General features: G+C 33.4%; 1 protein-coding gene across 1 annotated transcript; it reads left to right on the top strand.

Moving 5' to 3' along the window:
* Positions 1-237: 237 nt before the first annotated feature.
* LOC138329398 (uncharacterized) lies at positions 238-12196 on the top strand. The gene is made up of 6 exons (XM_069276358.1): positions 238-959; positions 2962-3119; positions 3687-3839; positions 4071-4189; positions 4542-4720; positions 5404-12196. The coding sequence occupies exons 1-6, from the start codon at positions 811-813 to the stop codon at positions 5549-5551; spliced, it is 906 nt and encodes a 301-aa protein (XP_069132459.1). The 5' UTR covers positions 238-810; the 3' UTR covers positions 5552-12196.
* Positions 12197-14502: the final 2306 nt, after the last annotated feature.

The raw sequence follows: 14502 nt of genomic DNA, 5'->3' as shown, positions 1-14502 counted from the left end.
CGTATGTATATGCATTGCTACATTCAGCTGCTCTCTAATAAGGCCATAGTCCGCTAAACCTGCCTATATTATCAGGCTTTTTTTAAAAAATTGTTTGCCTATATATTAGGCAAAAAATTTTAAAAACCCAATAATATAGGCAGGTTTAGCGGACTAATAAGGCCATTCAGGCAGCGTCACACTGGTCAGAACAAAAGATTAGGCCACACCCACTGGTGGTCTAAATTGGCTTGGGTTTAATTAGAGACATATAGTGAGAAAAATACAGGTAAGTTGATTACTACCGACACAGAAATGTCAGCGAAAATTGGAAGACATCATTGGAAAGGGAATAATCCCATCTCCATTTTGATGTATGACATTTAAGGATCGGTCCGAAAATAAGGAATAATTCATTAATTACTGTATAGTAATACAAAGCCAAACCACCAAAGTCAGACCACCAGTGGGCGGAGCTTAACTGGCCATTGTGACGTCACTATTTACTGTGTGTATGTTGAAGAAGTGTTATTTTTAGAATATCATATGCGCATGCGTTATCAGAATCTGGTAGGAACCGGTGAGGTTTGCTGCCTTCCGGTAGGAACCGGTGAGGTTTGCAGCCTGCCAGAGGTCGCACCTGGGCCCTGTTTCGTATTTCGCAATTTTAATTAGATGTGTACTATGTCAACATAGCAAACGTCACACCTTTTTATCAATTACAAAATAATTTTCTTACCTTTTGTTATTTTCGTATATATTGGAACCCATATAAAGAGCCGAATCATATTGGGCACAATACATATTTTACGAAACCGGTCAGTAAACAAAATGACGCTAGCTCTTAAAATCAACATGGCGACGGATGGGAAAGAAAAAGACGAGATAAGGATTCTGAACCCAGAACCACCTCCTAAACAGGGAAAGGGAGATGTCTCAGCCACAAAATTATCTCAGACACTTCAGAAGATTATGTTGAGGTAGGTTTTAACTTTCATTATACCGTATACATTTATTGTTAACCTAGTCTTATCACCGAAAAAATGTGACGAAAGCATGAAGCTATTTCCTTGACAGATTGTTGTAAATTGACGAAAGATTATTTATGACATTAGTCATTGGATCATTTAATCAATAACTGATTAAAAATAGGTTTACTTAAGTAATGCACAGCAGGCAATCAAATATTAAAATATGACACTTGATTTTATTTAGGCAACCTGCAGATAAAAATATTTTAAATAAAATTAAAATTGTTATGATATTACACTACATTACATTGATAATGTATACAGTGACTGCAGATAATGATAATTTATGGTAATTGACAGAGCATACCTTTTGGCTTGGTTGGTAGAGCCCTATAATATATACATGTGTATAGTTTTTCACACCAGAGACCTGGGTTTTATTCCTAGTCGGGCACTCGACAGGAATCATGTGTATTTTTCCCTGTTCTTTGTTTTCTTTCACACGTGTTCAAAGGTTGAGAGGAATCACTTGTATTTTTCCGAGTTTTCCTACAATAGGATATTATATATAACATACCATGCCGTCTGGTGTCTGTCCGTCAACAATCGACTTCTTCTCCATAACCGCTGGTCGCAACTTAACCAAATTTGACCTTATGGGTTACTGACTGAAAATTGTACAAATGATGGGGCTGAATCAAAAGGGGTCAATTTGGCTATTTCCATATAAACAACTTCTTCTCTGAAACTAAGCATTGGATAGCACTCATAATGCAATGGTAGCATCCTTATAGGGCGATGATTCAAAATTGTACAGATAATGGGGCTGACCCCTGGGGGCCTGAGGGGCGGGGTCAAAACGGGTCAATTTTGCTATTTCCATTTAAACGACTTCTTCTCTGAAACAAAGCATGGGATAACACTCATAATGTACATGTATAATGGTAGCATCCTTTTCTGGTTGGGATTTAAGATTGTACAAATGATGGGACTGACCACCCGGGGGCCTGAAAGGCGGGGTCAAAAGGGGTCAATATGGCTTTTTCCATATAAACGACTTCTTTTCTGAAACTTAGCATAAAATGGCACTCATAATGCAGTAGTAATATCCTTTTAGGGCGGTGATTCAAAATTGTACAAATAATGGGATTGAACCCCTGGGGGCCTGAGGGGCTGGGTCAAAAGGGGTCAATTTAGCTATTTCGATATATACCACCACCCCCCCCCCCCCCCCCCCCCCCCCCCCCCCGGTATATAAACAACTTCTCTGAAACTAAGCATGGGATACATAGCACTCATAATGCAATGGTAGCAGCCCTATAGGATGGTGATTCAAAACAGTACAAATGATGGGGCTGACCCCCAGGGCCTGCGGGGCAGGGCAGAAAGGGTCATTTATTCTACTATTTTCATATAATTTACTTCCGCTCAGAAACTATGTATTGGATAGCACTCATAGTCATATGGTATCTATATAGCATGTACGTTATATAGTTGGAAATCAAATTAAACAAATTGTGGGGTCAATTTTGCTAATTATTCTAATTGTAAGAGTATTTGTGATAATTACTAAAAAAAAAAGCCACAAAAAAAACAGGTGAGCGATACAGGCCCTCTGGGCCTCTTGTAATTTTGGCCAGGGATGTCTAAACTAATATTGTATTTAGCCATAAATGTAGGGTAGATGCCTCTGTTGACTCCCGGTAGAAGTTTACTTTGGAACTGTCCGAGAGTCAACAGATACCGTCATGTTCTTCTAAATTACTGTCATGTATGTTTTTTAGTCTGTCTGTCTGTTTAACCCCGGCGCCTGTATCGTTTCGTCATTTATAGTTGTACATATTAGCTAAGATGTCTATATGTATATTTATGCGTGTGTCACAAGAGTGTAGGCCTAGTGTTGCTGTTTTACTTTCTATGTGTTTTCCTGACATAGTCCGCTATTATAATCAGTTATTATACATATTTGTATAACATTTTAATGATTCATTTAAAGAAATTTTCTTTATAGATTGAAAGGTGAGTGTATGCAGGAAGATGGAAAAGGTGTTGACTACAGCAAGCTGAAAGATTCTCCTAGCTTTAAAGCATACAAAGAGGAGGTTGCCCAGCTACACAGTGTTGATCTGTCAGAATTGACCGACACTCAGAAGAAAGTTTTCTTTATTAGTATCCTTTATTCATAACCACCTGATGTAATAAAGACCATAAAGAAGACAACTACAGCTGTATATTACTTTACCCTCAAGGAGCCATTGTGGTCGACTTGTTAATTTATATTACGATGAACCCTCCACCTCTTGGTTCTGAGTTTGAATCCCATGTGCAGGAGTTGACAGGTACTGACTGTTGGTCAGTGGTTTCTCTTTAAGTATACTCCTGTCTTTCTTCACCTTCTATAACCTGACATGTCCTTAAATGACTCTGGTTGTGAATTAATTATTAAACGACCAATTATAAACAAGCAAATTTACATTCATCATCATCACCATATATGTATAGCTTTCATAACATTTAGTTACCAGTGAACTTCAGGGCTGGATATTAATATAGACACACTATATAGATACCAACCCAGGATATTTATGGATATGCCAATTAATTGACTGCTTTCCTGTTTTATAACAATACTTGTTGATTAGTTGTGCTAAATGGTTTGTAAATTACAATGTAACCGCAAAGTGAAATTTGTGTTTCTCATTATTTGCATGTATACATTGTGACCTTAACGTATAGATCTATATAATGCCCTGACTATACATGGACTGGGTACAATGGACACGCTACCTAACTCAGTACTGGATGTCAGTCAATTCTGGAAAAGAACCTGTTATAAAATCGGAAAGAATGTGTACAGCTTAGACAATATGGAACACGGAATCCTTAGAGGTAAAGGAATAATTTCCAAAAAATTGTAAAATAAATAATTTAAAAATGGCCATACAAAATATTTGTGCAAATAGAATGAAATTCATTTCTCATCAGGGAACAATTAAAGTTTTGAGTAAAATAGTTTTCATTTCTATGTTTCTGGCATTTCATCAACACTTTTCAACAGATACATAGCCTATTTTGACTTTAATTCTTGACACTTTATCTGAATTATTTTGTTGTAAACAGGTAACCGACCACACCCTGCCACGACAGACAAACCCTTCAAACCTGATGACCCCAGACTTAAGTATGCGTTAAAACAATTGGACCCAAGAATTCACTTTGCATTGGTCTGTGGTGCTGTGGTAAGTTCAAGCAGACATTTATGTAGTGTTACATTAAACACACCTTTACCTGTCTGACATAGGGGAAAGGGAATCCTGGCTTATATACATGTAGCTATAGCATTAAACAGAGCGCAATTGTGGCACAAAAGTCAGAGCTACTTAGCTTTTGGCAACTAGCATGCAAATTCATTGTCTTAATTAAATTCAAGCTGAGATGCACTGAAGATATGAACTCAGATGCTTAAAAATGGACTTTCTTCATTTATTTATTTATAAAAACACAATTAATTTTAACCAATTTAAGTACAAATTTGATACTGATAATGTAATTTACCTAATTTTATGTGCATGTACCCTTTCTCTCCAACAGTCATGTCCAGCTATAAATGTATACACTGAAGCCAATATTGATACCGCTCTGGACAGTGCTACCAAGACCTTCTGTGCACAGGAGGTGTCCATGTTTAACGAGGTTGATGAGATCTGGCTGTCTCGCATCTTTCAATGGTACAGATCCGACTTTGGGGTGACAGAGGTTGATGTCATCAAGTAAGTACTTCATACCTGTAACGTTGAATTGCAAAATTTGATACACTTGAACAGACATCATGAAAGTTGGAAAAAAATGGCCGGACATCGGTCCAGCAAGGACTGTGAGTAAGGTGGACAGAACAAGATTTTGTCGGACCGAACATTAATGTGAATCTTTAAAGTAAACATAACTTCTTGCTATTAGTATCCAGGCAGCTGCTTTCATGATTATTTTATGCAGTTTAAATTCTACATTGCTGTGGGGTTAAGAAATAACGATTTTGTGAAATAAAATGAGCAGGCTTGCAATTTCTGCTGACTTCTGGTACTCAATAATTGCTGGACGGTCGGTCCAGACCTGATTTAGTAAAATAGCTAGGCGATCCGAATCGATTTTTCCGGACATGTCCGTAGGTCCGACCAATTTAGCAATGTCTGCTTGAATGGAAATGTGATATAATTTAATATCTTGGATTTCAGATATTGTTCTGTTTTGCTGAAAGGCGTCAAGTTCATAGACTAAAAGTTTGAATTGGATCTACCATAATTAGTCATGGAAATAACAGAATTATTATGTCCTGAGCTCACTCCTTCAAATTTAAAATTAAAATAATTTCACCTAAATTCCTTCACCAGATATATATATAGGTACTTGTGGAAAGTTGTAGTTCTGTTTGACAGATGCAATTCTCTGATTTCAGGTGGACTATGCCTTACCTTCAGGAAGATATAGCTGACCGCGCCCATGTTATCCTGTCAAAGTTACAGAACGTTGGAAGAGTGAACATCAAGTACAATGAGTATGACTGGAGACTAAATATCCCAGGGTCACGACCTATCAACCTTTGATCTGGCCAAAAGGTCATGCTCTTTTAAAATCTGATCAAAGAAAAAAATGCTGTTGGAAATATAATTATAATATTTAAATATGTCTTAGATGGGAAAACTTTAAGTTTATTTTTAATGAAGATCATATTTCCCGAAAAGATTTGAATAACTTTAGCATTTTGTGCGAGGAAAAACTCATTTGACCTCAATATTAAAATTGCATTATGTACATGAAGTTTTTTTCACATATGATTGACAATCTGTTAAAACACCAGTTTCATAGATAACAAAACTAGAAAGAAGGCATTTATGTCATTTAATTTTCATGGAAAGATTTCAAAGTTTGAAAGGAATCAATTATATATAGAAGACATGCAGTATTATCTGGCTATTACTCTTCCATTTTCCGGTGTTTCATTGTTATTATATGTGGTATTTTCATGTTTATTTTCTTAGTTGGGATGGGTTTCATGGATTATTTTGATGTTCTTCACTCGGTGAAAGATTTTTTTTCTTTTCTTCTCAGTTTCCTTTTTTCGAGCAAAGAATGTAAATGACAGTCCTGTTTCCATTTGCTTCAATATTAACAAGACAACCTGTAGTTATCGTTTTAAACAAAGTTACCTTTGTTATGATTCCAAGCTTATAAAATTTGATTGACAAGGATGATATTTATTTTCTGATACTTCCAAACATTTTTTGGTGTGTATGTATATGTTGAACATGAATATACATCTTACATCATTTTGTCAGTATTTTTAAGTGATATGGCTAGGTGCAGCATGTTTGCAATCGGCTTGCTCTTCACCTGTCCTTGCTGTTTTAAATGTTAACTTTATTGTATTGTTGAGTGTTTGTTGATACCATATATCCATGCTTCTTGCTATCAATACCTGTGATAAAATCACCTTTAACAAATCTGACCTCACGGGTAAATGTTTTTTAAAAAAAACTTGATATTTTCCCATCAAAATTCCACCTTTAATGTTCATTAATTATACTTTATTTCTTTTAGTGTAATATTATTTAACTACGCATAAAAAGAACAGTGTCATTTTATAACTGGTCTTAATATTTCCCAATGACATTTTTTATGTGCACTTCAACCACAAATTTGTTTGTTAATGGACAAAGGATGATGATGAGACATACAATATAATTGGTTTTATAGAAATTGGGGAGTCTTAATCATTAAGTTATTATCTTAATCTCTTTGTAATTAGTTACTGATTTACCACCTACATGACTCCACCCACTAGATTTTCTCTCCCCAACTACAGTTAGTGTTCATCATTACCTGTACTTGTGTAGTTTTCACCCCACCACTCCCCTCCCCACTTCATTATCACTGATCACCCTGCTAGTTTTTAAGTGTCCATCAGTCATCCCACTTGTGTAGTTTTCGTACATCCCTGTACACTCCCCCCACCCCCATGCTCAGTTTAGTGTCCATCATTAACCCATATATGTAGTATACTCACCCCTATGTACAGGTCAGTGTATCTAATAGCATTAATCACAGTGGTACAAATGATTATCACTTACCCTAGTCATTTTCATACTGCATGCAACCTGGCCTCAGTTTCATCAACATTCCTTAAAATCAGTAAATTTCTTTACTTTGATTCTACCTAATGTGTTGAATGAAGAAGTCTAGTAAGTTACAGACATTTCCTTATCTTCTGCCAACAGGTATTCCTATCATGGAGAATTTTAAGTTAAAGAGTTTCCAACGTTTTAAAATATTGATGTAACTGGGTCCTGATTAAAGTGCATTTATGTTTCTTTCTGATGAAAATATTTTAGTTAATCTCTTTTGATATTGAAAATAATAAATGGAGTGTACAGTAGCAAAAGCTCATTGATATATTATAAATATATTCATGTATAAGCTTCATATTATGAGGGTACATACTGGTAAAATGTGATAAAAAAAATTGTTATATAAAATTGTAAAATTATAATTTGGAAAGTATAAGATGCTTTCATAGAAATGTAAGCAATTTCTAATACAAATAGATAAATAGAGCATTAAGTTACCAGTGGTCTTGGTGAATTATTTTATTCAAGATACTATCAAGCTCTTTCAATAGATCTATACTTTGTCATGCACAAAAGTTTTTATAAATGTAATATTGATTCAAAGTATATTCTAAATAAGGACTTACTCTTTCATAAATAGCTATAGACTTCATTCAGGCAAGATAAGCTGCTATTGTGATGAATATATCTGGTCATTGATTTTTATCGCTGAATAATTATAGTGCTTGTTCTTCATTATATGTCTTTATGTAGTTCAGGTGTTAATTTATTTGTGTGAAAGAAATTGTGAATGACTAGTCTACTTTTCTAATTTACATATAACAGAATTATTACTTGTTGAATAGATTTTTAGAATTATCAGTTTTTCATTAACATCATCTAGGCATGATCAGTTAGAATTAGTTTTATTTTAATGAGTTAATTTGTTGAATTCTGATTATAGTTTAGTAAGTTTGGTTATTAACACTGTGGAAGTAGAACTCGCTAGTATATATTAGTCTTTGTGTTGTAGTTTGATGTTGTAAACATTTTATAAAGTTTCTGTGTTATAAAATTTAAAATTCTAGTAGTCTAAGTAATATATTATCTTATTAAGGATTGATGATGGTTGATAAAATAATGCAGACTCAATTATTTCATTTCTTAATTTTAATATACATAAAAAAATTATTAATAAATGATGTCAAAGATAATTTTTGCATTTATTGTTTGCTTAGTTAAGCTTTCATTTAGTTTAACGAGTCAAACTACAGGTACAATGTATATATATAATTATACGCATCATATAAGTTAATATTATACAATCTACGCAGTACCTTAAATTTGTTGCTTTGGTTTTCTTTAAGGATATAATATTTTATGTATCATTAAGTTGAAGGCTTTTTGTTTACATATCTTTAGGACAATTGTCCTTTTTTAATTTACTGTACTTAAATTTTTGTGATATTGTTGAATCTTAAAGTGATGAAATGGCCACTCATGTTATGTTTAATCCTGTTCTTCCACATTTTGTTTGTGTTTGTCAGACTATAGTGGTTAAACAATGTACACTCCAAGCATTGTTTTCATTGTTTTGTTTGAAGTGTACTTTGGTTGGCTCAACACCAATAACTTGTCAATGCATTCTCTGTTAGTAGTAAATCAATAATGACATCAGCAGTACATCGTGTTAAAATGTCAAAAACTTCCTGCCAATGTTTTTCTTGTTGATGATGTAATTTCACTATTAATTGTCTTTTCACCAATTTTTTTTACATTTAAAAATAAAACTAAAATGTAGGTTCTATGATAGGAAGTTGCTTCAATGACGGTGAAGTATACAGCTAATTAGTTTGAAGTGTCACCAGTTTAGATATATTTTGATACTGAATGAATTACATAAAAATTATGTAGTTGATTTTATATGTTGGTTATTAAGATGAAAGTTTTGTGTGAAATATGAACTTTGTGCTTTGTATTCATATATACCGACTGTACACTGCAATATGTTATAATCACTGCCAGTTCGACATTTAAAAACAATAATTGAAACAGAGTTGTCTTAATTTCAGATGAATTAAATGTTTGATTATGATTGATTAGATTAATTGAATGTCATGTTAATTATAAGGGTGGAATTAGCATAGACCTTTGAGAAGGCATTCTGATATCAGAGTCACATCCCTTCATTTCATTCCGTCATTTCTATTTAAGTAATGAAATTTTGATAATGTGAACATTGATGAATTTAAAATTGATAATATTTTGTCTGAGATTTATTTAAATATTTATAGTTTTTGAAAGTTCAGTTAGTATAGACCTTTGAGAAATGTTATAGAGGAGGGAAACATAACAAGCATTTAATTGTTGACTTGTATAAGGTAACCTTGTATGTATCATCGCTGGTGTATCGTTTGAATTTCATTCTAATTATATGGAAACAGAGTGCTTAGACAATGATAACGACTGTTTGATATTGTAAAGTAACGTAGGTTATGCAGGGACATCACAATATTGCAGGATATTGGTGTGGTAATAAACATACGCTTGTACGCTTTAGTGGTATCGCGAAAATTTAGATTCTATCTTCATAAAATAGTAGGTAAGTTATGCGTACATTTTCGTTGTATCACAAAAATTTTGATTCTATTATGTTGAATAATTTTCTCCTTTAAGTAAAATTGAGGATATGTATTGTTTTAAGTACATTTGAACCCATAATTATCAATTCTAAAAATTAATATAAAAAAAAAAATCAATAAAAATTACAGGGTCATATCTGTCTCATCAATACTCATTACATCAGTATTGTTAAAAGGAGATGAAAATATACTAGTCTAACCTAATCTCAACATTAGGGAAATTCTGGTAATAGTTGTCTGTCCAAAAAAATAAATTACATGGAGAATGTGTAGCTGGGATTGAAAATTTGAAGGAAAAAAAATGGAATCTCTGAAGGATATGAATTTGTCTTAACAAGGTTCAACTACTAATACAGTGTTTGGTGTTTCTTTTTTTTTTTTTTTTTTAATTGTTACAGAATAGAAGCATTACATTATTTTCCATTTTATCTCAGACTTTTTGAAGAAGTGACAAATCTAGGCAATTACAAGTCTTCCTTGGTCCTGTATCAAATGCAAGTCATTGTAATTTATATAATGTCATTGTAATTTATATAATGTCATTGTAACTTATATAATGTCATTGTAATTTATATAATGTCATTGTAATTTATATAATGTCATTGTAACTTATATAATGTCATTGTAACTTATATAATGTCATTATAATTTATATAATGTCATTGTAACTTATATAATGTCATTGTAACTTATATAATGTCATTATAATTTATATAATGTCATTGTAATTTATATAATGTCATTGTGATTTATATAATGTCATTGTAATTTATGTAATGTCATTGTAATTTATATAATGTCATTACTGTCATTGTAACTTATATAATGTCATTGTAACTTATATAATGTCATTGTAATTTATATAATGTCATTGTAATTTATATAATGTCATTGTAACTTATATAATGTCATTGTAATCTGTCGTTTAATCAATCATGTTTTGTTGTTCAGTAACACAATATATACATCAGATTCTATGTTCATTTTTTACTGGTATATCTGGGCAAATTAATCTATTATTTATAATTATAGAACTTCATTTATACCCCATATTAATTATATACCATCGTTATTGTTATGAAATTATGCTATATATACATGTAGTATTTATTATATATACCTCCAATGTTTAATTTGTATCTTTTATTAGTAGAAAATTATGATTGTAAAATTTCCTGGATTATTCGTTGTTCATCTCAAATCAAAATATTTGAATCAATATGCAAAATTTGATATAGGTTTATCAGCTGCCATGAAGTTATTTTATATGAAATTATATAAATATACAACTGTATTGATCGAGATGTAATTTTTGGTTTGTTTTTCTCATTTTTAGCTCACCTGGTCCGAAGGACCAAGGTGAGCTTATGCCATACCGTGGCGTCCGGCGTCCGTCGTCCGTCGTCCGTCCGTCCGTCCGTCCGTCCGTCAACAATCGACTTCTTCTCCATAACCGCTGGTCGGATTTCAACAAAATTTGACTTGTAGCATCCTTATGGGCTACTAACTGAAAATTGTACAAATGATGGGGCTGACCCCCCAGGGGCCTGAGGGGCGGGGCCAAAAGGGGTCAATTTGGCTATTTCCATATAAACGACTTCTTCTCTGAAACCAAGCATGGGATAGCACCCATAATGCAATGGTAGCATTCTTATAGGGTGGGGATTCAAAATTGTACAAATGATGGGGCTGACCCCCCAGGGGCCTGAGGGGCAGGGCCAAAAGGGGTCAATTTGGCTATTTCCATATAAACGACTTCTTCTCTGAAACCAAGCATGGGATAGCACCCATAATGCAATGGTAGTATCTTTATAGGGTGGGGATTCAAAATTGTACAAATGATGGGGCTGACCCCCCGGGGGCCTGAGGGGCGGGGTCAAAAGGGGCCAATTTGGCTATTTCCATATAAACGACTTCTTCTCTGAAACTAAGCATGGTATAGCACCCATAATGCAATGGTGGCATCTTTATAGGGTGGGGATTCAAAATTGTGCAAATGATGGGGCTGACCCCCAGGGGGCCTGAGGGGCGGGGTCGAAAGTGGCCAATTTGGCTATTTCCATTTAAACGACTTCTTCTCTGAAACTAAGCACGGTATAGCACCCATAATACAATGGTAGTATCCTTATAGTGTGGGGATTCAAAATTGTGCAAATGATAGGGCTGACCCCCCGGGGGCCTGAGGGGCGGGGTCAAAAGTGGTCAATTTCCATATATATATGACTTTTTCTCTGCAACTTAACATGGGATTACGCTCATAATGCAATGGTTACATCCTTATAGGGTTTGGATTCAAAATTTTGCAAATGATGGGGCTGACCCCCCGGGGGCCTGAAGGGTGGGGTCAAAAGGGGTCAATTTAGCTATTTCCATATAAACGACTTCTTCTCTGCAACTAAGAATGGAAGAGCACTTATAGTGCAATGGTAGCATCCTTATAGGGTTGGGATTTGAAATTGTACAAATGATAGGGCTGACCCCCGGGGCCTTAGACGGCAATAGATGCGATTTGTTGGGTTATCTCCCAGTGAATAGAAAATAATTTTGAGGCAGGTGCCCATGTAAGCTTATTAAACACTGGAAGCTATCACAATGAGCTTTTGAATATGCAAGCCACTATTTTAGGAAGGGGGTAAGGGAGAAATTTAAGCTGATTGATTGCGAAATTACTTTATATTATTTGGACTTTTAAATTCTCTGGAAATCCAGGTGATGAATTCAATTTAGTTTAGATATTTCATCTTTACCCAAATAGTTAGTTAGTTAGTTAAAAAATAATAATGCTAATTACAGTGTATTATATACTAGATAGAAGTAGTTAAAGATGCTATATCGCCGACAGAGCATCAATGATCCTCATAAGTAAAATGGGTAAGCTCAAACTTTTCAATGTAGTGGTAGCGGTGTAAATGTAAGTAACATCTGTAACTGAAGAAATATACTAAATTGTCTGCTTCTGTTTTTGATATACACAACATACCATTTGTCAGTGGTGGAGCATCTTTAATAGTACATAACATTCTCTAATCATATAATGTGTGCGGTGCTGTCTCTGTAATTGTAATATGATATGTAAGCCAGTTATTGCCATTTTATATTGTATTCAATATATTCTATGCACAGTTCATCTTAAATTATAAATATAAATGCATAATTATGAAATAGATATAATATTTTACTGGTGAAGGTGCTTTAACAGGTAAAATTCTAAATTATCAATTCTAGCTATATTAGATTGTTGCTTTTTATACACACTACTACAGCAATCAGTATACGTAGGAGTTACGGTACATAAACTAGATGTTGTGACTTTCTTTTTCATTAAATGGCCCTGGGCATTGAGTACCATTTAATTTACCAATAAAAATATTATATTAACTTTCTGTTATAATCAATAATACAGTTAGTTACTCTATATAGGCTAGAACTCTTTAGATAGTTTACCCAGATATTAATAATATAAACAAAAAATTAGTAGATGTAGATAATTAGAAAATATTACAAACACTGATGCTGATTAATAATTTACATTAATAAAATTAAAATATGATTGTTAAGTAATTAATGAATTTGAACTTAAATCAAAATAACAATTTCCAAAAATTCTAAAGATGATCAAACAATTGTATACTTTAATTTTTACAATCCTTATTAGATTAGTGGTCATACAGTGAACGTCTGTTAATAAAAGGAACTCGAAGGGACCGAGATAAAAACGTTCGAGATTATGCCGATTGGTTCTAATTAAATGCGATTTTATCATGTCTACTGTACCGATCCTCTTTAGACTTGAGTATATATATACCTAAAGTTTCCATGTCGTAAAATGATGTGAACAGGAGAGATGTCAAAATCACCGATTGTAGTTGCAAAATTTATAACAATAAAACGAGATATATATTTTGAAATGCTGTTCTGAAGCAGATTTATGGAGAAAAAAATTCGGCATTTTCGGTGAACACGTTGTCCAAAAAAATCTCATTTTCGAGTAGTAAGAACATTTTTTGTATGATTTTTGTCATTCGGACCCAGAATTTACTTCGTATTATCCGAGTTCTTCGATTTTTCCGAAATCGAATTATCCGATTTATTTAAAACAAAGATAAAGAGTGAATTCGGCCGGGACCGGCAAAGTACTTCGTATTAAGCCGGGTTGTCGAATTATCCGAGTTCGTATCAACCAAGTTCCACTGTATATGAAATAGATTGTATGTGTAGAATACTGTACATGTACCATACTTTGAATACATATATCTTGCACCATTTCATGGGCTAGTAGATTATGTGTGTGCAGCTCTGAACTTTGATTATGAAAAGATTTATTGAACAATTTCGGGCATTACGGGAACACTCATTTACAAATAATTAGAACAAACAACAAAGGTTATATACCACTACTAGTCATAAAAGGATTGGTAAGGGAGACAACTGTATTCAATCTTCAAGGTAATTGATATTTCTGAAATGTTTTACAATTAACTGGTGACACCGAATATTGTTAAACATTTGTATATGATATGTCAGAAAAGAATTGCTCAATAAGTTGTAAATTCTGCATAATCATTTTTTTTTTAAAGCAAAGCAAATGTTTTTCTGATCAAGCTAATCTGCAATTCCTACAAGTTTTACATTAAAAATCTACCAGAAATCTTAGTTGAATTATCAAAATGTTTAAAGTTGGTTTGTGGGGTATTTAAATTGTTTACTGAAGTTTTACTGTAGCATATTGCAATTTCAGATCTAACAGGTAGTCACAGATCGTATACATATTAAATATAAAATCTTCACTTTGGCAACATTATCTTTACA

Source organism: Argopecten irradians, chromosome 8 (genome assembly GCF_041381155.1).
Source record: "Argopecten irradians isolate NY chromosome 8, Ai_NY, whole genome shotgun sequence".
In the NCBI taxonomy this organism is placed as follows: Eukaryota; Metazoa; Mollusca; class Bivalvia; order Pectinida; family Pectinidae; genus Argopecten; species Argopecten irradians.
The sequence above is the reverse complement of the archived record's forward strand: the minus strand, read 5'-3'. Positions and strand labels throughout refer to the sequence as shown.

Coding starts and splice junctions, on each gene's coding strand:
- LOC138329398 (XM_069276358.1), top strand. CDS start 811: ATGACGCTAGCTCTTAAAATCAACATGGCGACGGATGGGAAAGAAAAA. Junction 3,120..3,686: donor GAAGAAAGTTTTCTTTATTA/GTATCCTTTATT, acceptor CTTAACGTATAG/ATCTATATAATGCCCTGACT. Junction 4,721..5,403: donor ACAGAGGTTGATGTCATCAA/GTAAGTACTTCA, acceptor CTCTGATTTCAG/GTGGACTATGCCTTACCTTC.